Source organism: Rana temporaria, chromosome 2 (assembly GCF_905171775.1).
Source record: "Rana temporaria chromosome 2, aRanTem1.1, whole genome shotgun sequence".
Lineage (NCBI taxonomy): Eukaryota > Metazoa > Chordata > Amphibia > Anura > Ranidae > Rana > Rana temporaria.
Genome location: NC_053490.1, coordinates 384,208,304 through 384,231,957, shown reverse-complemented (window position 1 = coordinate 384,231,957; position 23,654 = coordinate 384,208,304). Strand labels below are relative to the sequence as shown.

The 23,654-nt window shown below is 45.5% G+C and overlaps 1 protein-coding gene across 4 annotated transcripts in view; it reads right to left on the bottom strand.

The window, feature by feature from the left end:
• The window catches only part of LOC120927326 (uncharacterized protein PB18E9.04c-like), a 54,909-nt gene that overhangs the window by 24,900 nt on the left and 6,355 nt on the right, over positions 1 to 23,654 (bottom strand). For all 4 annotated transcript variants that reach the window (XM_040337915.1, XM_040337916.1, XM_040337918.1 and 1 more), the window contains exon 3: positions 13,534 to 13,545. In XM_040337915.1, the coding sequence (XP_040193849.1) occupies positions 13,534 to 13,545 (12 nt within the window). The remainder of the gene's footprint in view (positions 1 to 13,533; positions 13,546 to 23,654) is intronic.

Sequence of the window (23,654 nt, the reverse complement as noted above, 5' to 3'; positions counted from 1 at the left end):
ACATGTTGCTATTTTGAGGATCTGAATGCCGCTTTTTTTTTTTTTTTGGAGCTGGAGCTCAAAAACGCTGCGGTAGCATTTTTGCACGTTTTTTGAACGTTTTTGAGCGTTTTTTAACGTCTGGTGTTTTTACAGCTCTATAGCTGGAGCTTCAGAACGCACTGGTCCTGGGTTTTTTTTGCAGCTTAAAAAACGGTTCAGCCATCTACAGCTCAAAAACGTCATGGTGGGCATGAGGCCATAGACTAACATGGAGAGCTGTTTTTAAGCTGCAAAAAACGCTCAGAAAAGTGGCTGTAAAAACGTCCATGGAAATGAAGCCTAATAGTATTCGTTTAGGATTACTATGTCCATTCCATTACCATGGAATATAAATGTTCTCACTTTGAAAGTGAGCTCTCCAGAAAGAGTTAGGGGCTCCTGCGGCAGCAGACTGTACATTGATTTTATACTGGCAATTAAGGGCCCTAATGCAGTAGATACATGCCATACTGTTTTCTACCTCTTAGGCCTCGTACACACGACCGAGGAACTCGTCGGAGTTCCTTGTTAGGCTTGTCGGGGAACTCGACAAGCTTGCTTTGCGTACACACGTCAAGACAAAATCTCCTCGTTCTCAAACGCGGTGACGTACAACACATACAATGGCAGGGGAAGTTTGATTCCACTGTCACAACCCATGGGGCTGCTTTTGCTAATCTCATGTTACTGCGTGTTAAGTAAAAGTTTGGTAAGAGACGATTTGCACTTTTCAGTCTGTTACAGCGTGAAAAATGTGCTACTTTTACTCCCGTCTCATACTTTATTCTGAGCATGCTCGGGTTTCTAAGCATACACACGCTTGAGTTTCTCGTCGAAAACCAGCCTGACGAGGAACACGACGAGGAAATTGAGACTCCCGTTGAGGAAAAAGAGAACTTGTTCTCTTTTTTCCTTGTCGAGTTCCTTGACAGTTTCCTCGATGAAAAACGTACACACAACCGTTTTCCTCGGCAAAAAAGCTCTCCCACCAAGTTTCTTGATGGATTCTGTCGAGTTTCTCGTCGTGTGTATGAGGCCTTACAGTTTTCTTTTAGAGCAAATTGATTACTGACAATGCAAGAGCCAGTGTTTGACCTTAGTGGTAGATGTTGTCTTAACTTTGTGCTTGCCATACTATTTTAACAGAACTTCAATTTGAAGGCCTTGTCCAAGCTGGACAGGATACCACTGGGAGCGGCAGGACTCAGAAACTCTCCAGAGAGTCTGTGTAACATTAATAATGCTAGCCAGGGGCAAACGTACAGGGATTGCCATTGCAATTCGGCCCCATTCTCCCTGTATGCCTGGTTAGGAGGGCTATGGGGGTGGTGGCATGTAGAGGAACTGATCGTACTATGAATGCCCAATTCTCCTCCTCCTCTCACAGACATTTAGTGGCTTCAGGAGGGCAATGGAGGGCATTGATTCCCCTACATGCCGTTCCCGCCATCTCCCTATCGTTGTCCTGCTGCCCCAGACACCTGTGTGCTTTCCTACCCCCACAGGGGGGCCTGTCAGGATGCAGAGTGGGGAAGGAGTCTCTAAATGTATCATATATGGTCCCTTTCCTTTTCTTAATGAATGAGTCAGTGATCGGAACCAATCGCCGACTCAGTTATTTTTTTTTTTTCATATTCATTCATAGCTAGGGTCTAGGGATATTTCAACAAAGCCCCCTCAATAAAAAATATGTAAAAAATTAAATTGTAAATATAAGAAATACAATAAAATGGTAAAACAAAATACAAAAATAAACAACAAAAATAAAAAAACTACAACACTACTAGGATCTCAAAGGTCGCACTAGGCTCTGGCTTTCCGCCACCATGGGGGGACCCGGAGACGGCAAGAAGATGGCCTTCTGTGGGACCATAATAAAGGATCGCTCAATGGGAATGGGAAGGGCGCCGGTTGGGAGCCTAGGGATGCCCTTAATGGTTTCTTGCACTGGGACCCTGAAGTTTCTAGTTATGCCTCTGATGCTAGCTATACAGCTAACACAGATTGCTATGGCTGATTTATAAAAACAAAAGTGTCTGTGATGAACACCATGGGGTTTATTTACTAAAGGCAAATCCACTTTGCACTACAAGTGCACTTGGAAGTGCAGTCTCTGTAGATCTGAGGGGGACATGCAAGGAAAAAAAACTGCACTCATGCTTGCACATCATTGGATGATAAAATGAACAGAACTTCCCCTGATTTCAGAGCTTCCCCTCAGATCTGTACTTGCAGTACACTAGTGCAGAGTGGGGTTGCCTTTAGTAAATCAACTCCCATGAGTTGGACATTTCAACATCAGAATAGAGGGCAATGTAGGGAGGATTACAGTAATCTTTGGACCAGGGGTGTCAAAACCTCCAACGTTGATGGAATGCTTATAAACAATGCTACTCATTTACAAGTGTCTGAAATGTCCCCAACATTAAAATGGTGGTTGCTGTATGGATCTTCCTAATCTGCCTCTTCCCATACTGCGGCAGGTCTTCTTCCTCGTCCTCCTCGCATTGTCTTCTGGGGAATGGGGCGCGCTGCCTTCTGGGAACTGTGTGTATCCCAGAAAGCACCAGCTCATTCACAAAGCGCCGCAAGACTCGCACATGCGCAGTAGGAAACGGGCAGTGAAGCCACAAGGCTCCACTGCCTGTTTCCCTTAGTGAGGATGGCGGCGCCGCGAGCTGCCATGATCGAGGGATCAGCCTCGGGGGGCCGACATCGCAGGCGCCTAGGACAGGTAAGTGTCCTTATTAAAAGTCAGCAGCTACAGTGTTTGTAGCTGCTGACTTTAAAAAAAAAAATCGTGGCTGGAACCCCGCTTTAACCACTTGACCTCTGGAAGACTTACCCCCTTTCATGACCAAGCCATATTTTGCTATATGGCACTGTGTTATTTTAAATGACAATTGCTCGGTCATGCAACACTGTACATGAATTACATGTATATAATTTTTTCAGCACAAATAGAGTTTTTTTGGTGGTATTTAATCACTACTGTTTTTTTTTGTTTGTTTTTGGCACTATAAACAGAAAAAGTCAGACAAATTTAATATATATATATAGATTTCCCCACAGACGTTCGTTTTTTTCTATCGGTTTTTTAACCATAAGAAAGATTTAAAAAAAGGTTCTATTTTTTTCACCGATGGATAAAAAAAAACGATGGGGCCCACACACGATCGGTTCGTCCAATGAAAACGGTCCGTTTTCATCAGACGAACCGATCGTGTGTACAGGGCTTTAGACATACCATGTGTCAGATAATAGGGTACCTGGAACTCTTCAAGAAAGTGAAGAATTAACAGACCACCTGCCAAAAGTTTAAGTATTAAATCTTTGGTGCCAATGCCATTTGGGTGGCTGTAAATCGCCAGCAAAGTGCCGCCTCCCCTTTGCACAATTTTCACGGTCATGTTGTCCCATCAAACAGGTGTCATTGAAGAGGATCTCTATTATCCATTATGTTATTACATAGGGGGGCTTGTCAACCCCTATGTGATAGCAACAAAATCGAGTAAACAAAAATTAAAAGACAATGAAAAAAATAAAATTCTAAGGTTTTTAAAGCATTGCCTATGGATAACTTTGGGTACTAACATTTGATATGTGGGTTTACAACCACTTTAAGGCTAGACAGTTTTTTTTTGTTTTTTTTATTGAAAAACCAACTTAACCACTTGCCCACCGCCCACTGTAAATATACGTCATGTTTTTAAAGATGAATATCTCGGTAACGGCAGCAGCTGCTGCCACAACCGAGGTATCCATCTTTAGTGCCAACGGTCCTGTAAACGATAACGGCGGTCTCTGCGGCGGATTCACCCGTCCCCATAGCTCTGCTGGGCGGAAGTGACGTCAAAATGTCAGTCCCGCCCAGCGTCTTAAAGCAACATTTTTTTTTCTGTCATTTAAAAAAATCACAGTTTAATTTTTTTAAATTTTTTTTGCATTTAAGCTTAAATATGAGATCTGAGGTCTTTTTGACCCCAGATCTCATATTTAAGAGGACCTGTCATGCTTTTTTCTATTACAAGGGATGTTTACATTCCTTGTAATAGGAATAAAAGTGATATTTTTTTATTTATTTTTTATTTCAGTGTAAAAAATTATAAAAATAAATAAAAATAAATAAGAAACATTTTTTTTTTTTTTAAAAACGCCCCGTCCCGACGAGCTCGCGCGCAGAAGCGAACGCATACGCGAGTAGCGCCCGCATATGAAAACTGTGTTCAAACCACACAAGTGAGGTATCGCCGCGATCAGTAGAGCGAGAGCAATAATTCTAGCCCTAGACCTACTCTGTAGCTCAAAAAATGCAACCTGTAGAATTTTTTAAACGTCGCCTATCGAGATTTTTAAGGGTAAAAGTTTGACGCCATGCCACGAGCGGGCGCAATTTTTAAGCGTGTCATGTTGGGTATCATTTTACTCGGCGTAACATTGTCTTTCACAATATATAAAAAAATTGGGCAAAAATTATTGTTGTCTTATTTTTTAATTCAAAAAAGTGTTTTTTTCCCCAAAAAAGTGCGCTTGTAAGACCGCTGCGCAAATACGGTGTGACAAAAAGTATTGCAATGACTGCCATTTTATTCCCTAGGATGTCTGCTAAAAAAATATATATAATTTTTGGGGGTTCTGATTAATTTTCTAGCAAAAAAAATTTGATTTTTACATGAAGGAGAGAAGTGCCAGAATAGGCCCGGTGGGCAAGAGGTTAATTGAATCGATATAAACCATCGTGGCCAAAAAAAGTAATACATACATAAACACAGTGGAGTATCTGGGTGACATAAAAGTAAAGACCCAACGGAGACAAAGAAGAGGAGAGAAAAAAAGGGAAAAGGGAGGGGGGAGTGAAGGATAAACATATCAAGTACATGTTTCCCCATCCGCCAACCATCTGCTCCAGACCTTCTCATACTTAAGCGGACACCCTCTTTGGACATAAATCAGTTTCTTATATGGAAGGGTGTCGTTAACCTCTTTATTCAGGCACTGAATTGTGGGGGGGGGGTAGGGTCTGCATCCAATTACGGGCCACCACCTTTCTCGCCAAGAAGAGCGTCTCATGTAGAAAGGTACGCAGGGGTTTGTCAGCGTCTAATTCCGGCAGCAGACTGAGCAGGCACATCTTTGGGTCTAGAGTAGCAGGAGAGCCCATCTCGTCGTGCAGGAGATGTATCACCTGCATCCACTATGCTTGGATAATTGGACAGGACCATATAAGATGGTAGAAGGAGGCTGGGGTGTGGTCGCAGAGGCGGCACCCTGGATTGTACATGGGTTTGAAACACGCTATCCTCTGAGCAGTCAGGTACGTCTTATGTATAATGTACAACTGTAGACGGTCTGACAGTTTGGGGGAGGAGACTTTTTTCACGCCCTCCAAAATTTCATCCCAATCCTCATTCTCAAGTAGTCCAACGCCCACCTCCCATCTAGTCTTGGCAGCATAGGCCAAGGCTGTTGTACTAGGAAGACGAATGGCGGAGTATAGGGTGGAGATTAGTTTGGCTGGTTCAGTATCCGTGAAGGCTAGACAGGTTTAGGATCCCTTTACGAGATGCAAACCTCATCTTTTATATTTTACCAAAAATGATATACTGTGTTGGGGGGAGCTAAAATAACTTGTGTATTTTTTAACCACTTGCCGACCGCGCTATAGCAAAAATACTGCTACAGCGCGGTCGAGTTACCCTGACAGGACGTCCCTGGGACGTCCTCGTGCACTTCCGCGTTTGCGCGTCCCCTGGGGCGCGCTCGCGGAAGTGTCCGTGCTCGCCGGGTCTAGAAGACCCGGCGCATCACGGATGACGGTAAACAGCCGCTGATCGCGGCCATTTACCACGTGATCGCTCCGTCAAATGACGGAGCGATCACTTGTAAACAAACTGGCGTCATTTGATGACGCCGGTTCCTCCCTCTCCTCTCTGTACCGTTCGGTACAGAGAGAGGGGGGGGAGCGGGTGTCAGCAGCTGCTGTGGCTGGATCTGTGACAACTGCAGTCACAGATCCAGCCATCCTTCCCTGCGCAATACTCTGCAATAACCCATACTCTACCTGCAATACCCCAATACTCTGCCTGCAATACCCCATTACTCTGCCTGCAATACCCCATTACTCTGCCTGCAATACCCCATTACTCTGCCTGCAATACCCCAATACTCTGCCTGCCATACCCCAATACTCTGCCTGCCATACCCCAATACTCTGCCTGCCATACCCCAATACTCTGCCTGCCATACCCCATACTCTGCCTGCCATACCCCATACTCTGCCTGCCATACCCCATACTCTGCCTGCCATACCCCAATACTCTGCAATACCCCAATACTCTGCAATACCCCAATACTCTGCCTGCAATACCCCATACTCTGCCTGCCATACCCCATACTCTGCCTGCCATACCCCATACTCTGCCATACCTCGATACTCTGCAATACCCCGATACTCTGCAATACCCTGCGCAATACTCTGCAATACCCCAATACTCTGTGTAATACATTTGCCTATATGTCTCAGTTTAATTCTCCCTGCTTGCCATTGTGATTACCATCCGGTTATTGTAGCTAATGTCCCTTCACTATTTCTAAAGGTTAATTGATCTATTGTGTTGTGTGAAGGAGATCTGTGTTTAAGTGGCTTGTGTTAATCATGCTGATTGCTTCATTGTGGTAATTATCTCTCTATATGCGGTGCCGAACCGGCTAGATACTGATTAGTTCAAAGAAATATCTTTATTTCAAAGGAGCTGTATTGAAGACCCCCCACTGTGTAAGGGGGGGCGGAGATTTGTCATTGTAACAGTTTTGGAAATGACATATAAGCTGTGTGTGTTATAACATTAAACGCTGTGTTGTTCCAGCAGTAAGCTTGGCATGTGTGGCTTTCTGGGCAACTCCAGGGATATTCCTTCTCGTGGAATATTGGGGTGATTTTCGTTATGGGAAGAAGGGAACGTTGACGGGGATATCATACCGATACCGTCACAATTGGTGGCAGCAGTGGGATTTTTCCCTTCTATTCCCCTTCACACCCGGATTCCAAGCAGACACTGGATTAACTACTGGAAGTTCGTGGAAGGATTGCTAGCAACAAAACCAAGCGGGTCATCATAGCAGAATCAATGGAGATAGACCAGGAGGACGGGATTGCAGCAACGCCAGCAGTACAAGAGATGGAGACACCAGTGATTCAGGAGGAGGAATCGCCAGCCAACAAGCTAATGAGAGAGAAGCTAGCGTGGTTCGGCCCGAACCCAACGGCAGATGTGGTGCTGAGAGTGATGGACCTGTTAGCGAAGGAGGCTAAAGAAATAAGGGACGCAGAACTACAGAAGGCTAAAGAAATAAGAGACGCAGAACTACAGGAGGATAAACAAATAAGAGACGCAGAGCTACAGAAGGATAAACAAATAAGGGACGCAGAACTACAGTTAAAACTGGCAGCAGTCCAACAAGCAGCCGCACCTTCTCCGAACAGTGAGTACAGCACAGCAGACACAAGGAAGATTCCGTTTAGCGCTTTTAAAGCTTTTGATGAAAAGGACTGTGAAATTGATAACTACCTGGCGGATTTTGAGCGACAATGTAACCTGCACCGAATAGCTAGAAGAGAGTGGGTTGCAATATTGTCAGGCAAACTGTCAGGCAAAGCTTCTGATGCTTTCCGGACCGTGCCAGATCAGGATATCCATAGCTACGCCAGGGTTAAAGAAGTGCTCCTGGCTCGTTATGCAGTAACCCCAGAGTCCCACCGACAGAAGTTCAGGGACTCACGCAAAACCACGAAAGACTCTTACGCGGAATGGGCATGCCAGTTGTCCCTGTCGGCCTCTAACTGGGTTAACAGCAGCCAGGCCACCACCGCAGAGGACATTTTGCAACTAATGCTCCTGGAGCAATTTTACAATCACATCCAGACGGACGTCAAGGATTGGGTGAGAGATCGCAGGCCCATGACTCTACCAGAGGCCGCGAAGTTGGCGGATGAATATGCGGATACTCGCAAGACAAACCAGGTCACACCACGGGTACAACCTCCACAACCAACGGCGCCCTCACACCCACCAGCCGCTAGATACCAACCGCCTAACAGACCGATGACATATAGCCCTCGCTACCCACGCCAGGAGGACAACGAACAACGCTGCTTCCGGTGCAAACAGTTGGGTCACTTCAAGCAGAATTGCCCCATGAATGACAACACCAGGTCAAATTGGTCTCAACCTGGGTACCGCCCACCAGCAGCAGCCCATTGTGTAGACTTGGCTTGGGATCCCCAGGAGCTGGGTCAGGAAGAACCATTGGGCACCCCTTACGAAGCCCTCATGGTACAATCTGTTATTACGGACAACAGGGAACACCATTGTCAGCTGGTCATGGGCGACAGCCATGAGCCGGAGGGGCCTTGGAGGGAGCTGGGCAGAAAGAGGCACCGCCAGCTACCCTCCAAGAAGAAGAGGTCCTGGAAGTCATATAACCAGTGGACCTGGGAGGAGAAGAAGCGACTGGAGGAGATGGAATCGCAGCGGGCGCCCCAGATGCGGGCCGAGATGTTCGCCAAGGGCCCACCGGTGGCCCCTTACACCACCACCCAGTTCCTGATGATGAAGGACCACGTGGAAAGCCTGCAGGACATGAGCAAGCAGGATCTGATCCGTGAGTACATAGAGCTGGAGGAGTGCATAAGCCGCATGGAGGAGGAGAACAACCACCTGAGGTCACAGCGGGCTGACCCCCCCAGGCTCCATGAACTGGAGATGGAGCTGGAGAAGCTCAAAGAGGAGAACCGGCGGCTGCGGAGGGAGCAGGGGGTGGCTGACCTTATGGGGCTCTGAGTCCCCTCCCCCCCCCCGGACTCTGAGCACCAGTGCTACAGCATTTCAACAAATATAACTTGTTCTTTTTATGAATCTCCTGTGACTGTCACTTCAGAGCCATAACCTGCCCCTCCCATAGCGGGACACCTAGATGGCGGCGCACAGACCCATTCGCCGTCTTCACACTGACTTCTGGTGACTTTGCAGATCGCACAAAGACTTGGGGACTGACCGGCGTGTGATCTGACGACCCGGTGGCATACCTGAGTCTGAAGCAGTTGCCAAGGGAGGTCAGTCATGCCAAACGGAGTTAACCTCGGACTAAAAGCTCTAAACCCGTCAACCCTACTGGACCAGGGAAGGTCCAACCGGGTTTTCCGGAGCAGGGAGAAAAAGGGGGGCCATTGTGATACATTTGCCTATATGTCTCAGTTTAATTCTCCCTGCTTGCCATTGTGATTACCATCCGGTTATTGAAGCTAATGTCCCCTCACTATTTCTAAAGGTTAATTGATCTATTGTGTTGTGTGAAGGAGATCTGTGTTTAGGTGGCTTGTGTTAATTATGCTGATTGCTTCATTGTGGTAATTATCTCTCTATATGCGGTGCCGAACCGGCTAGATACTGATTAGTTCAAAGAAATATCTTTATTTCAAAGGAGCTGTATTGAAGACCCCCCACTGTGTAAGGGGGGGCGGAGATTTGTCATTGTAACAGTTTTGGAAATGACATATAAGCTGTGTGTGTTATAACATTAAACGCTGTGTTGTTCCAGCAGTAAGCTTGGCATGTGTGGCTTTCTGGGCGACTCCAGGGATATTCCTTCTCGTGGAATATTGGGGTGATTTTCGTTATGGGAAGAAGGGAACGTTGACGGGGATATCATACCAATACCGTCACACTCTGCAATACCCCAATACCCTGCGCGATACTCTGCAATACCCAAATACTCTGCAATGCCCCCAATACTCCGCAATACCCCAATACTCCGCAATACCCCAATACTCCGCAATACCCCAATACCCCAATACTCCGCAATACCCCAATACTCTGCATATATAATGTTTTGGGGTTCTATGTAATTTTCTAGCAAATAAATGGTGATTTTTTCCATGTAGGAGAGAAATGTCAGAATTGGCCTGGGTGCTCCAGAACGCCTGATGGTGCTCCCTGCATGTTGGGCCTCTGTATGTGGCCACGCTGTGTAAAAGTCGCACACTTGGGGTATCGCCATACTCGGGAGGAATAGCAGAATGTGTTTTGGGGTGTCATTCGTGGTATGCATATGCTGTGTGTGAGAAATAACCTGCGAATATGACAGAAACAAGTTTTTATTTATTTATTTTTACAGAATTTTCTGTCGTTTTTCTTTTATAGCGCAAAAAATAAAAAACCCAGAGGTGATCTAATACCACCAAAAGAAAGCTCTATTTGTGTAAAAAAAAGGACAAAAATTTCAAATGGGTACAATGTTGTATGACTGAGTAATTGTCATTCAAATTGTGAGAGCACCGAAAGCTGAAAATTGGTCTGGTTAGGAAGGGGGTTTAAGTGCCCAGTGGTCAAGTGGTTAAAGCGGTAGTTCACCCCCCCCGACACGATTTTACCATCGAGACAGGCATTGTAGCGCGAGCTACAGTATGCCTGTCCCGATTTTTTTAACCCCGGACTCACCTTGTAATCGGAGATCGTATTTTTCGGCTCCCGCGGGGAATGGGCGTGCCTATGGAGAGGGAGGATGATTGACGGCCGGCCCTGGCACGTCACTCTCCCCGAAGACAGCCGGAGTAGGTCTCGGCTCTTCACGGCGCCTGCGCACAGGCTATGCGCACGCGTCGTGAAGACCAAGCCTATTTCGGCTATTTCCGGAGAAGCGTGACGCGCCAGAGCCGGCCGTCAATCATCCTCCGTCTCCATAGGCACGCCCATTCCCCGGTATCTTCGATCTACGCGTACAAGGTGAGTACGGGGGTAAAAAATTCGGGACAGGCATACTGTAGCTCGCGCTACAATGCCTGATTTTATGGTAAAAGAAAAAAACATTTTTTTTTTTCGTCGATAGGGTGAACCCCCGCTTTAATAAGAAAATGTGTTTGACAAACCGTTGCACTAATATCATCTGCATAAATTTGTAACTGCTTATGAAGGTCTCTGCTTTTAGAAAATATCAAATATTTGGCGGTTTTAAGCGATCTTCAGGCCTACAGTGTGCATGTTAACGTGTGAAAAATGCACAAACAGCTCTGGCACAAGCAGCAAAAGGCTTAAAGGATAACTAAACCCAGAAACAAAATTGATATATATTGCAGCATACAAGTCCTTATATGTAGTGGCTGCATTTGTTAACTTTTCAGGGTATAAATGCTTTCAGCAAGTACAAAAAATACACTGTCGTGTCTTTTGAGCTGAACTGGAAGCATAAAATAATCCTGTTTTCCTTCTGTAAACTACTAATCACCATGTGATGGAGAAGGAAAAAGGCAAAAACATTTTGAAACCCAGTCTGGGTGGTAACTTTGACTCCCTTCACAAATGCAAATGTAAAGCAGCATAGCCATTAACCACTTCCATACAGGGCACTTACGCACCTTCCCGCCCAAGCCAATTTTCAGCTTTCAGCCATGTCGCACTTTGAATGACAATTGCGCGGTCATGCTACACTGTACCCAAACAAAATTGGCGTCCTTTTTTCCCCGCAAATAGAGCTTTATTTTGGTGGTATTTGATCACCTCTGCGATTTTTTTTTTTTGCGCAACAACTAAAAAAAGACTGAAAATTTTGAAAAAAAATAAAGTTTTTATTTTTTTCTGTTATTTTTTTTTGTAAATAAGTAAGTTTTCTCTTTCAATTACGGGCACTGATATGGCGGCACTGATGGGCACCGATGAGGTGGCACTGATGGGCACCGATAAGGTAGTACTAATGGGCACCGATGAGGTGGCACTGATAGGCAGCGCTGGTATGCGGCACTGATGGGCGCTGGTATGCGGCACTGATGGGCACTCATAGGCGGCACTGATGGGCACTCATGAGCGGCACGGATGGGCACTCATAGGCGGCACTGAAGGGCACTCATAGGCGGCACTGGGCACTCATAGGCAGCACATATGGGCACTCATGGGCGGCACATATGGGTGGCACTGATGGGTACTTATGGGTGGCACTGATGGGTACTTATGGGTGGCAGATGGGCACTGATAGGTGGGCACTGGGCACGGATTGGCACTGTGGGGTGGCACTGATGGACACTGTGGGGTGGCACTGATGGACACTGAGGGGTGGCACTGATGGATCCATGTTGCCAATCAGTGCCCATTTGTGGGCACTGATTGGCATCTTTTTTTTCTGTCTTTTTTTTATTTATATATTTTTTACAATTTTTTTTTTTTTGCCCATTTTTTTTTTCTAATTCCCTGGTGGTCCAGTGTGGCGATCCGAGGGGGGGCTGCGCTGATAAACAATCAGCGCAAACCCCCCCTGTCAGGAAGGCCGTCGATCGTCTCTCTTCTACTCGCGTCTGTCAGACGCGAGTGAGGAAGTGCCATCAAAGGCTCTTCCTGTTTACATCGTGATCAGCCGTGATTGGACATGGCTGATCACGTGGTAAAGTGTCTCCGTGAGAGACACTTTACCTAGATCGGTGTTGCGGGGTGTCAGACTGACACCCCGCAACAACGATCGCCGCGATGCGCGCCCCGGTGGCGCGCATCGGCTCAATATCCTGAGGACATCGTATGACGTCCAGTCAGGATTAGGCAACCACTTTGCCGCCGTCAATCTGTCATTGGCGGGCGGCAAGTGGTTAAGACAGGAAGTATGTTGTGCACAAGATTCCAGGTGGAAATAAAATACAAAGTCTGAAAAAAGAAACCTAACTACCTCATCTAAGGACTTGTAAGCTGCAATATTTTACGTTCCGTGTTTGTTTCTTTTTGTTTATATTTACATATATATATATATATATATATATATATATATATATATATATATATATATATATTAGGCTGTTGCATGCTTTTTTTTTACCTCTCCTGTTAGTACTAAATTGTTACTAAAATACAGTATTAATATTGTAATATAAAAAAATAAATTTTTCATACAGTCTCATACTGGTACAGCAATAAAAAAAATGTTTCGGTAGTAGGTAAATAGAACATAATCATCCTGCAACATGGATCCCCCACCTATGGAAGAGCCCTGGGGCCATCATTAAAAAGAAATACAGAATTCTGACTTTGAGCCCAGGTTCACACTGGGTACAATTTGCTTCGATTTGAGATATGATTTCACATGTGAATTTCACATTTCAAAAAGTAGTTCCTGTACTACTTTTTGCGATTTCGGGCCGCGATTTACATTGACATCTGTGCAGAAACCTGCACAGATGTCTCTTAAATTGCAGCCGAAATCGGGACTGCCAGCGGGAGTGAAGCCAATGCGAGTTCAGCTGAACTCGCACGGCTTCACTCCCGCAGCCCAGTGTGAACCAGGGCTTAAACTCAGAATTCTGACTTTGAAACTCAGAATTCTGTATTTTTTTTATGATGGCCCCAGGGCTCCTCCATACCCACCTCTTTCTGTATTTGTTACTATACAATTTTTTTTATCTAAAATCCATCAAATGTATTCAATGTCAATGGCTACATCATGACCAATAACCATTTAATAGACTGAATGTGCTGAACTTACCTGAAGAGAAGGCTGAAATAAAAAGAAAGAAGAAACGCAAATTAGTAAATGTGAAAAATACAACAAAGCATATGATATTTCTTTGAGTAATATTTCAGGAGAAATTTACAACAAAATGAATACTATTTAAAGCGGAGGTTCACCCAAAAACACTACTTTGGACCATCCAAACAAGCATACAAGCATCAGCTACAGTATGCCTTTTTTTTTTTTTATGCGCCGTACTCACAGTGTAATCCCGTAGTTAAGTTTCAGACTCCCCGCGGGGAATGGGCGTTCCTATGCAGAGGGGAACATGAGTGACGGCCGGCAATGGTGCGTCACGCTTCCCGGAAATAGCCGGAGTAGGTCTCGGCTCTTCACGGCGCTATACGGTGCCTGTGCACAGACTAGGAGCTGACTGCGCAGGCGCCGTGAAGAGCCAAGTCCTATTTCGTCTATTTTCGGGAAGCGTGACGCACCATAGCCGGCCGTCACTCATGTTCCCCTCTGCATAGGAACGCCCATTCCCCGCGGGGAGTCTGAAACTTAACTACGGGATTAAACTGTGAGTACGGGGCAAAAAAATAAAATAAAAGCATACTGTAGGTCGTGCTAGTATGCTGGATGGCATGGTAGAATTTTTTTATTTTATTTTTTGGGTGAACCCCTGCTTTAAGCAAAAAACAATGGGCCAGATCCACAAAAACCTGGCGTAACTTAAAAAATCCCATTTAAGTTACACTGCCTTAAAGTTTCTACCTAAGTGCCTGATCCACAAAGCACTTATCTAGAAATTTCAGGCTGTGTAACTAAAATTCTGCCGGCGCAAGGCGTTCCTATTCAAATGGGGCGAGTCCCATTTAAATGAGGCGCGCTCCCGCGCCGGCCGTACTGCGCATGCGCGAAGTTACGTTACGCCGAGTTTTGAGGATCGCGACGGCTTAAAAAAGTTGCGTCGGGGAAAAAAAAATAAAAATTACAGCGTCGCTCGGCATGCATTCCTGAGAGGGAGAACTCCATGCCAATTTTCAAAGAAAAAAACGGCATGGGTTCACCCCCCAGGAGCATACCAGGACCTTAGGTCTGTTATGGGTTGTAAGGAGACCCCCCTACGCCGAAAAATCGACGTAGGGGGTCCCCCTACAATCCATACCAGACCCGTATCCAAAGCACGCTACCCGGCCGGTCAGGAATGGGAGTGGGGACGAGCGAGCGCCCCCCCCCTCCTGAGCCGTGCCAGGCCGCATGCCCTCAACATGGGGGGGTTGGGTGCTCTGGGGCAGGGGGGCGCACTACGGGCCCCCCCACCTCAGAGCACCCTGTCCCCATGTTGATGAGGACAGGACCTCTTCCCGACAACCCTTGCCATTGGTTGTCGGGGTCTGCGGGCGGGGGCTTATCGGAATCTGGGAGTCCCCTCAAATAAGGGGGCCCCCAGATACCGGCCCCCCACCCTAAGTGAATGGATATGGGGTACATCGTACCCCTATCCATTCACCTGTAGGCAAAAAGTTATTTAGTAAACACACAACACAAGGCTTTTTAAAATATTTTATTATTCTGCTCCGGATGCCCCCCCTGTCTTCGTTATTAGCTCAATTACCAGGGGGGGCTTCTTCTTCCGCTCTCCGGGGGTCTTCCACTCTCCGGGGGTCTTCCACTCTCCGGGGGTCTTCTCCGCTCTCCGGGGGGGCTTCTCCGGACTCCGGGGGGGGCTTCTCCGGACTCCGGGGGGCTTCTTCCATCTTCTCCCCTCTTCCGCTGTTGACTCGGCGAACCCCGGTTCTTCTGCAGATGTCCGGTGCCTTCTTCTTCAGCGCTGGCTGCCTGCTATGTTTGTGTGTTAGCTCAATTTCTAACAGGCAGCCAGCGCGGTCTTCTGTGGCGTCAGGGTCTTCTCTTCCTTTCTTCCGATGTTGCCTCGTCGCCTGTTGTCGCTGTAATGATGGAAACGCGCCTTGCATCCCATTTATATAGGCATCACCGTCCCATCATGCTCCGGCAGGTACCCACGTGGTGTGTGCCTACCCACGTGCACCCACCACGTGGGTACCTACCGGAGCATGATGGGACGGTGATGCCTATATAAATGGGATGCAAGGCGCGTTTCCATCATTACAGCGACAACAGGCGACGAGGCAACATCGGAAGAAAGGAAGAGAAGACCCTGACGCCACAGAAGACCGCGCTGGCTGCCTGTTAGAAATTGAGCTAACACACAAACATAGCAGGCAGCCAGCGCTGAAGAAGAAGGCACCGGACATCTGCAGAAGAACCGGGGTTCGCCGAGTCAACAGCGGAAGAGGGGAGAAGATGGAAGAAGTCCCCCGGAGTCCGGAGAAGCCCCCCCGGAGTCCGGAGAAGCCCCCCCGGAGAGCGGAGAAGACCCCCGGAGAGTGGAAGACCCCCGGAGAGTGGAAGACCCCCGGAGAGCGGAAGAAGAAGCCCCCCCTGGTAATTGAGCTAATAACGAAGACAGGGGGGGCATCCGGAGCAGAATAATAAAATATTTTAAAAAGCCTTGTGTTGTGTGTTTACTAAATAACTTTTTGCCTACAGGTGAATGGATAGGGGTACGATGTACCCCATATCCATTCACTTAGGGTGGGGGGCCGGTATCTGGGGGCCCCCTTATTTGAGGGGACTCCCAGATTCCGATAAGCCCCCGCCCGCAGACCCCGACAACCAATGGCAAGGGTTGTCGGGAAGAGGTCCTGTCCTCATCAACATGGGGACAGGGTGCTCTGAGGTGGGGGGGCCCGTAGTGCGCCCCCCTGCCCCAGAGCACCCAACCCCCCCATGTTGAGGGCATGCGGCCTGGCACGGCTCAGGAGGGGGGGGGCGCTCGCTCGTCCCCACTCCCATTCCTGACCGGCCGGGGTAGCGTGCTTTGGATACGGGTCTGGTATGGATTGTAGGGGGACCCCCTACGTCGATTTTTCGGCGTAGGGGGGGTCCCCTTACAACCCATACCAGACCTAAGGGCCTGGTATGCTCCTGGGGGGGAACCCATGCCGGTTTTGTTTTTACAAATTGCCGTGGAGTTCTCCCTCGGGAAAGCATACCAAATGCCGTCGCTGGAATGGGCTTTTACAAGGTGTGACTAGTTTACACTTTGTAGAACCAGCCCTAATTTTACACTTGCAAAATAACACTTACGGCGCAAAAAGGAAGCTGGAAAGCTTTGTGGATCGCCTTAAGTGCTAATTTGCATACTAGAAACGGCATTTCGACTCGAAATGCCCCCAGCGGCGGATGCGGTACTGCATCCTAAGATTCGGCAGTGTAATTCAATTACACATGCCGGATCTTCTGCCTAACTTTGGAAAAAGCCTTTTGAGGATCGTTTCCAAAGTTACACACAGACTGAACAGCAGTTAAGTCGGAGTATCTCTTTTGTGGATCTGGCCCAATGTTTATATTGTCTGCAAAGTATTTTTCTTCAATGTGGGTTATTTAAAAAGGTAAAAAGAAATAGCATACACAATTGTAAAAAAAATGGCACTCATTGTGTATTTTTTTTTGAAGAATGTGACTTTTTGTTAAATAAATAGCACTCACAAATGTGTTTTTTTAAAGAGAAATAGAACGTCACCTACGCACGGACATGGACAGAAGTGGGATTGTGTCAGCACAATCCAACATATAACAAAAACCTTCAACCTCCTGACTAGTTTGGGTCTGCTTAGCCTGGATGCAGTCTATCTCTCTTTAACCACTTCGTTACCGGGCCTATTTTGGCACTGTTCTCCTTTATGTAAAAATCACAATTTTTTTGCTAGAAAATTAATCAGAACCCCCAAACATTATATATATTTTTTTAGCAGACACCCTAGGGAATAAAATGGCGGTCATTGCAACTTTTTTTCTCGCACGGTATTTGCGCAATAATTTTTCAAACGCCTTTTTTTAGGGAAAAAAACAGTTTCATGAATTAAAAAATAACAAAACAGTAAAGTTAGCCCAATTTTTTTGTATAATGTGAAAGACGATGTTACGCCGAGTAAATAGATACCTAACATGTCACGCTTTAAAATTGCGCACACTCATGGAATGGCGCCAAACTTCGGTACTTAAAAATCTCCATAGGCGACGCTTTAAAAATGTTTACAGGTTACTATTTTTGAGTTACAGAGTAGCTCTAGTGATAGAATTGTTGCACACGCTCTAACGCACGCGATGATACCTCACATGTGGGGTTTGACCGGTGTTTACATATGTGGGCGGGACTTGCATGCGCGTTCGCTTCTGCACGCGAGCGACCGGGACAGGGGCGTTTTAAATTTTTTTTTTTATTATTTTTTTTTTTTTTTTACTTCATTTTTTTATTTTTACACTTTTTTTGACATTTTTTTTTTTTGATCACTTTTATTCCTATTACAAGGAATGTACACATCCCTTGTAATAGGAATCACTGTGACAGGTCCTTTTTATGGAGAGATGTGGGGTCAATAAGACCCCACATCTCTCCTAAAGGCTTACAAGCATGAAATCGGTGAAAAACATTTCACCGATTACATGCCGACAGCCGCGATTGCGGCTTTGTTTACTTCCGGGTACCGGGCGTGATGTCATAACGTCGCGCCCGGCCCTCCGACGGTCATAGAGATGACTGTGACCGTCTGGTCACCAGTCATCTCTATGGTTCAGCAACGCGCGCCGGCCGATTCGTTCTCCGGGCCCCCGATGGCATGGGAGAGCCCGGAGAAGCACCAGATGGTGGCGGGAGGGGGGGACGTCCCCTCCCGCTGCCTAGAAGAACAATCGAGCGGCGGAACCGCCGCTTTGATCGTTCTTCTGGTGCACAGAATCGCCGGCTGAAGACAGAGATATCTGAATGATGCCTGCAGCTGCAGGCATCATTCAGATATCACCACTCAAAGTCCAGGACGTCCCAGGACGTCCTACGGATCTGAAGTGGTTAAAGCAGAGCTCCACCCTAAAGTGGAACTTCCGTGCATCGGATCCCCCCCCCTTCAGTGTCACAATTGGCACCTTTCGGGGGGGGGGGACAGGATACCTTTCACAGGTATCCTTTTCCACTTCCGGGAGTCTGGCCGCGGCCATGATGCAATGGTGGCGGCATTAGAGAGAGAGAGAGAGAGAGACTTGTAAAGCGCAACACATGCGAACTGAATCGCCTCTGGGCGCTGTATCCATTTCATGGGTAAGGAACCCCTTGACCTCAGAAGAGATGGGTTTTAATCTTTCTCCTGAAGGCCAAGTGGTCCGACTCCAGTCGGATGGTGGTTGGTAGTGCATTCCACAGGCGAGGTCCTTCGACTGCAAATCTTCGATCTCCTTTGGATTTGTATCTGGCTTTGGGTATCTGGAGGAGGTTTTGATTGGTGGATCGCAGAATGCGATTGGGGTTATGGGCTTTTATTTTTTCGCATAGATATTGGGAGGCGTTGCCTTGAATACACTTATGTATTAGGCAGAGTGCCTTGAAAGTGATTCTGTCTTTTACTGGCAACCAATGAAGGGATCTCAGTGAAGGTGAGATTGATTCCCATGGTTTTTTCCCAGTCACTAGTCGAGCGGCCGTATTTTGAACGACTTGCAGACGAGTGATTTGGTATTTGGGGAGTCCTAGATAGAGGGCATTTGCGTAGTCGAGTCTGGAATTGATGATTGTTCCCACCACGACTGCAATGTCCTCTTTCAGGATAAAGGGCGTGAGTCTGCGTAGTAGGCGCAGCAGATGGTGGGATCCGCTGACTACTGACCCTATTTGTGCATCCATTGTCATGTAGGTATCGAAAATGACTCAGAGACTTTTGACTTTGGTGCTAGGGGTGATAGTTTTTTCCCAGAATGGTTGGGGGAGTCCATGTTGACGCGGGGTGATTTTTCCGGTTAGCGTGAAACAGGAGAAGTTCTGTTTTCGAACCATTGAGTTTAAGATAACTGTTTGTCATCCAGTTATCTATTAGAGTAAGGCATTTCTCTAGTCCAATTAGCAGTGGAAACATCAGCTGCGGTGCCGACATCGAGGGACAGCAGGACAGGAAAGTGTCCATTTATTAAAAGCCAGCAGCTGCAGTATGTGTAGATGCTGGCTTTTAATTTTTTTTCCCAGACCTGCGCTTTAACACACCACCTGCACTGTTCACCCCGAAGAAAATTAAAAATTATGCCCCAGAAAGGGAAAAGTGTTGCAAGTGCTTAACTGTTAGACCTAGCACTACCAGCAGCCTCTCTTATAAAACACTGCAGTCTAGGTGGAAGATGAACCCCATTCATGACTCTGTCCTGGACTGAAAGAGACTGTCTCAATTTTATTTTTGTTTTCTGTACTTATAGGGCAACATCTCCCCAGCGGGAGACACACGACCGTTTTTTCAGATGGGAAAACTGCTATGAGAGCTTTTTGTCGGGAATCTCGGCCATGTGTATGCTCCATCGCAGTGCCGGACAAAAAAAGAGAGCAGGATCTCTTTTTTCCCATCAGGGAAAACTGTTCTGTATGCTTTTCCGAGGGGAAAAAAACGTGCATACTCAGAAACAATTCGACGTATGCTCGGAAGCATAGAACTTAATTTTGTCGGCTCGTCGTAGTCTTTTACGTCACCGCGTTCTTGGCAGTCAAAAGTTCCCTGGATTTTTGTGTGACCGTGTGTATGCAAGGCAGGCTGAGAGGAATTCTGTCAGGAAAACCGTCGTTTTTTTTTATCCAATGTAAAAACTATTCGTGTGTGTTAGGTATCAGGCCTGTTTCACTGGCCTGAGCTTGCATAAGTGTGAAAAGAAAGCTTTGCAAATGCATTTGCAGAGCTTTCAGTGGGCTTAGTTGAAGCTTTTAAAGTACTATTCTGCTCCAGTTTGTAAATGTTGAACAAAGATCCTAATGGGTGTGTTTATTGCCACTTTAAAGAAACTGCTAGTAGGCTAGCTTTCAACAAGCTTCAAGAAGTTCTGAATCCGGCTAGCATCTTGTTAAAGTGGCAATCAACCCAATAGGATCTGTGTTCAACATTTACAAACTGTTGAATGATACTTTAAAAGCTTCCACAAAGCTTGCTGAAAGCTCTGCAAATGCTTTGTCAAAGCTTGTTGTTCATACTGCTCTTATACAAGCTGAAGCCTCTGTGAACCTGGCCTTCCTGTTCCATGACCCCCATTGCTCTAATTTCTTGTCCTGGTGTCATTGAGATGAAAAGTGAGGGGACATAGAAGCAATAAAAACCCAACAGAGTTTATAAGCCTTCTCCATCCAATTCAAAACAAAAAATAAAGTTTTTGTTGGTGTTGTACTTTAAAGCACCTTTTAGGGGAAAATTGTGCAATCAGCATTAATTCTTTAACAAGCATTGCTGAATGAGAGGAGTGAACATCACCTTATTATTGTCACATTTGAGAGGTATACGTCTACAGAGGGTAAAATGCAATGCAGCTTTGGTACAAGTAAACATGTGTGGAGCTTTATGTGTTGGTTTTTATTTACTAAGGTCATGGTTTAGCCAGTAGCAGTTAGTCTAATTGAACTGGACTTGCTTGTTACATTTAGAACTATAGGTTATAACCCGTCAGATTTTTTTCGTCATCTGTGTCCCATTGCAGAGATTTCTCTTCACTTCCTGTCCTATAGCCAAACAGGAAGTGAGAGGAGATCGCTGAAAATTAAGGGACTTTCTTGGGGGCCCCAGGTTCCCAGAACTAGTGACCCCATTGGAAGATTTCCCCTCTATTACTTTTCTGGGGTCAACTCAAAATTTGGAATTTTCTCCCTAATGGGGGCACTGACAGCAATAAAAACTGGCAGGGGTTTCGAATCCCCCTCCACTCCATCCAAAACTAAAAAGAAGAGTTCCTCTTAGTTGTACTTTAAATTAACCTTGTGCGTAATACAGTATTTTAACCTTATATCTACTCTACATTTTTTTTTGTTTTTTTTTGTGATTGCATATTCATATTTGAGAACTTTCTGAGAATCCTTGACAAAATAAAATGAATGACAGAACAGGACCATGCCAACACTAAAAAAGTACAAGGCGTTTCATTCCCACTATCATAAGGCACCTTTATTACTTTAGGTTGAATGTCCCAAAATGATAAAATAACATTTATTTTATTCTATAATGAGATGGAATTCTATTTCTGTTAATAAAAATTACTATCTATCACTATAAAATATGCCAGAAAATCAGATTGACAGAATATGGTATAAAATATGCCAGAAAATCAGATTGACAGAATTTGGTATAAAATATGCCAGAAAATCAGATTGACAGAATTTGGTTGATTTTTTATATATATATATATATATATATATATATATATATATATATATATATATATACACACACGGTATATATAAATAACTGTATTATCAATGAAAAACTCCAAGTTGCTTCAGAAAACCTTAAAAAGTTATTTTACAATAATAATAATTATTATTATTATTATTTAGCACACAATGTCAACAAATTAATAGTGTCAACTAATTCCTAAATACCAAATAAAATCCTAACATATCTATAAAAATATGCAGGGCATTTATTATTTGGTTTTAATTTGGTTTTAATCTCAATCATGCAGATTTATGTACCAGTTACTGGGAGGGTTTCTAAAAGTCTGTTATATCTAGCTAAAAATGATCATAGGGTGGGTGAATTACTCCATGCAACGTGGTGGATTGGGAGCCAACTTTGCAACACATCAGGTGCATGAAATACTCCTGAACCAGTTTTGCAAAGAAAATGACCTACAACCCAACCTAAATTTCTCAAGTTCTGATTCATTTACGTATTTAGAAATGGGTTTATTAGAAGACACTATTACAAGAAGCTATAAGTAAGTACCTGTGCTGCCCTGAAAAATGCTGCACCCCTTTTACTTGTGCCCTGTGCATCAATCTTCAAGGTAGAGACAAGTGAATAGGTCTGCCACATGCTATCTCACAGAAGAACATCATCAATGTGAGGGAGACTCACTGGTTTTGGTTTACAACTCGTAGCCACAGTGCAGAAGTTGTGATCCTAATTTGTGCCCATTGGGCATTACAGATTCATCAATACGTGAATCTGACCCAGGCTTAAAGTTTAACTAGAGTCAAAACTTTTTTTTTCTTTTGGATAGAATGATGAGTGGTTAAAACCTCTGTCAGGTTGTTATTGCTGTCTGTGTCCCTGCTTGGGAGACTTTAGCCTCGTACACACGGTACAATTGTTGGCCAACCGAGCGTCTAATTTTTTTTTCAAAAGTGCGTGTGCCAGGATCTTGTCTTGCATACTAACGGTACACAATTGTCGTACCACAAACACGAACATAGTGACGTACTACGAGGAATTTCAGCTCTTGAGTGCCACCCTTTGGGCACCTTCTGCTAATTTTGTTTTTGGTGAGCATTGATTCCGAGCATACGTGTTTGTACTTTCGACTTTTGTGTGACAGATTTGTATACTGACCATACAAAAATCAGACGTCAAACCGTTGTCCGCTGTAAATTTACTAGCCTGTCATCCAAAATTTGTTGGCCAAAAGTTGGACAACAATTGTCTGAAGGAGTGTACTAACTGTAATATTTTAGGACAACAGTTGGTCCACAGACAATCCCCTGCTAACAATCGTACCGCGTGGACGAGGCTTTACTCACTTTATTTGTACTTGGGGGACCATTGTCACCAGGATTCAAAGTGAGGAAAATTTCAAATTTTGAGTTGTCAACATAGGAGAAATAGGGAAATCTACTAATGAGGACTGTCAATGAGGGGATTTACCTCACTTTGGATAGATTTACTCTTTCCCCTACTGTCTGAATGGAAATTTCCCAAATATGACAAAGTGTTAAAAAAAAATTGACAAAATAACTCTAAAAATGTTTTCCCATATTATAGCAGAGTTCCACCCTGAAATAAAACTTCCGCTTTTCGGAATCCTCTTCCCCTCTGGTGTCACATTTGGCACCTTTCGGGGGGGGGGGGGGGATGACGACGACCAGATACCTGTATAATGCAGGTATTTGTTCCCACTTCCGGGCATATACAGTATAGCTGCAGTATCCAATATCTATGCCACACCTGGCCCCTCCTCCACACCCCCCCGCTGTCTTCTGGGAGACAAACAGGTCCCAGAAGACAGCAGAGACCATTCAGATCATGCAGAGTGACTCGCGCATGCGCAGTAGGGAACCAGGA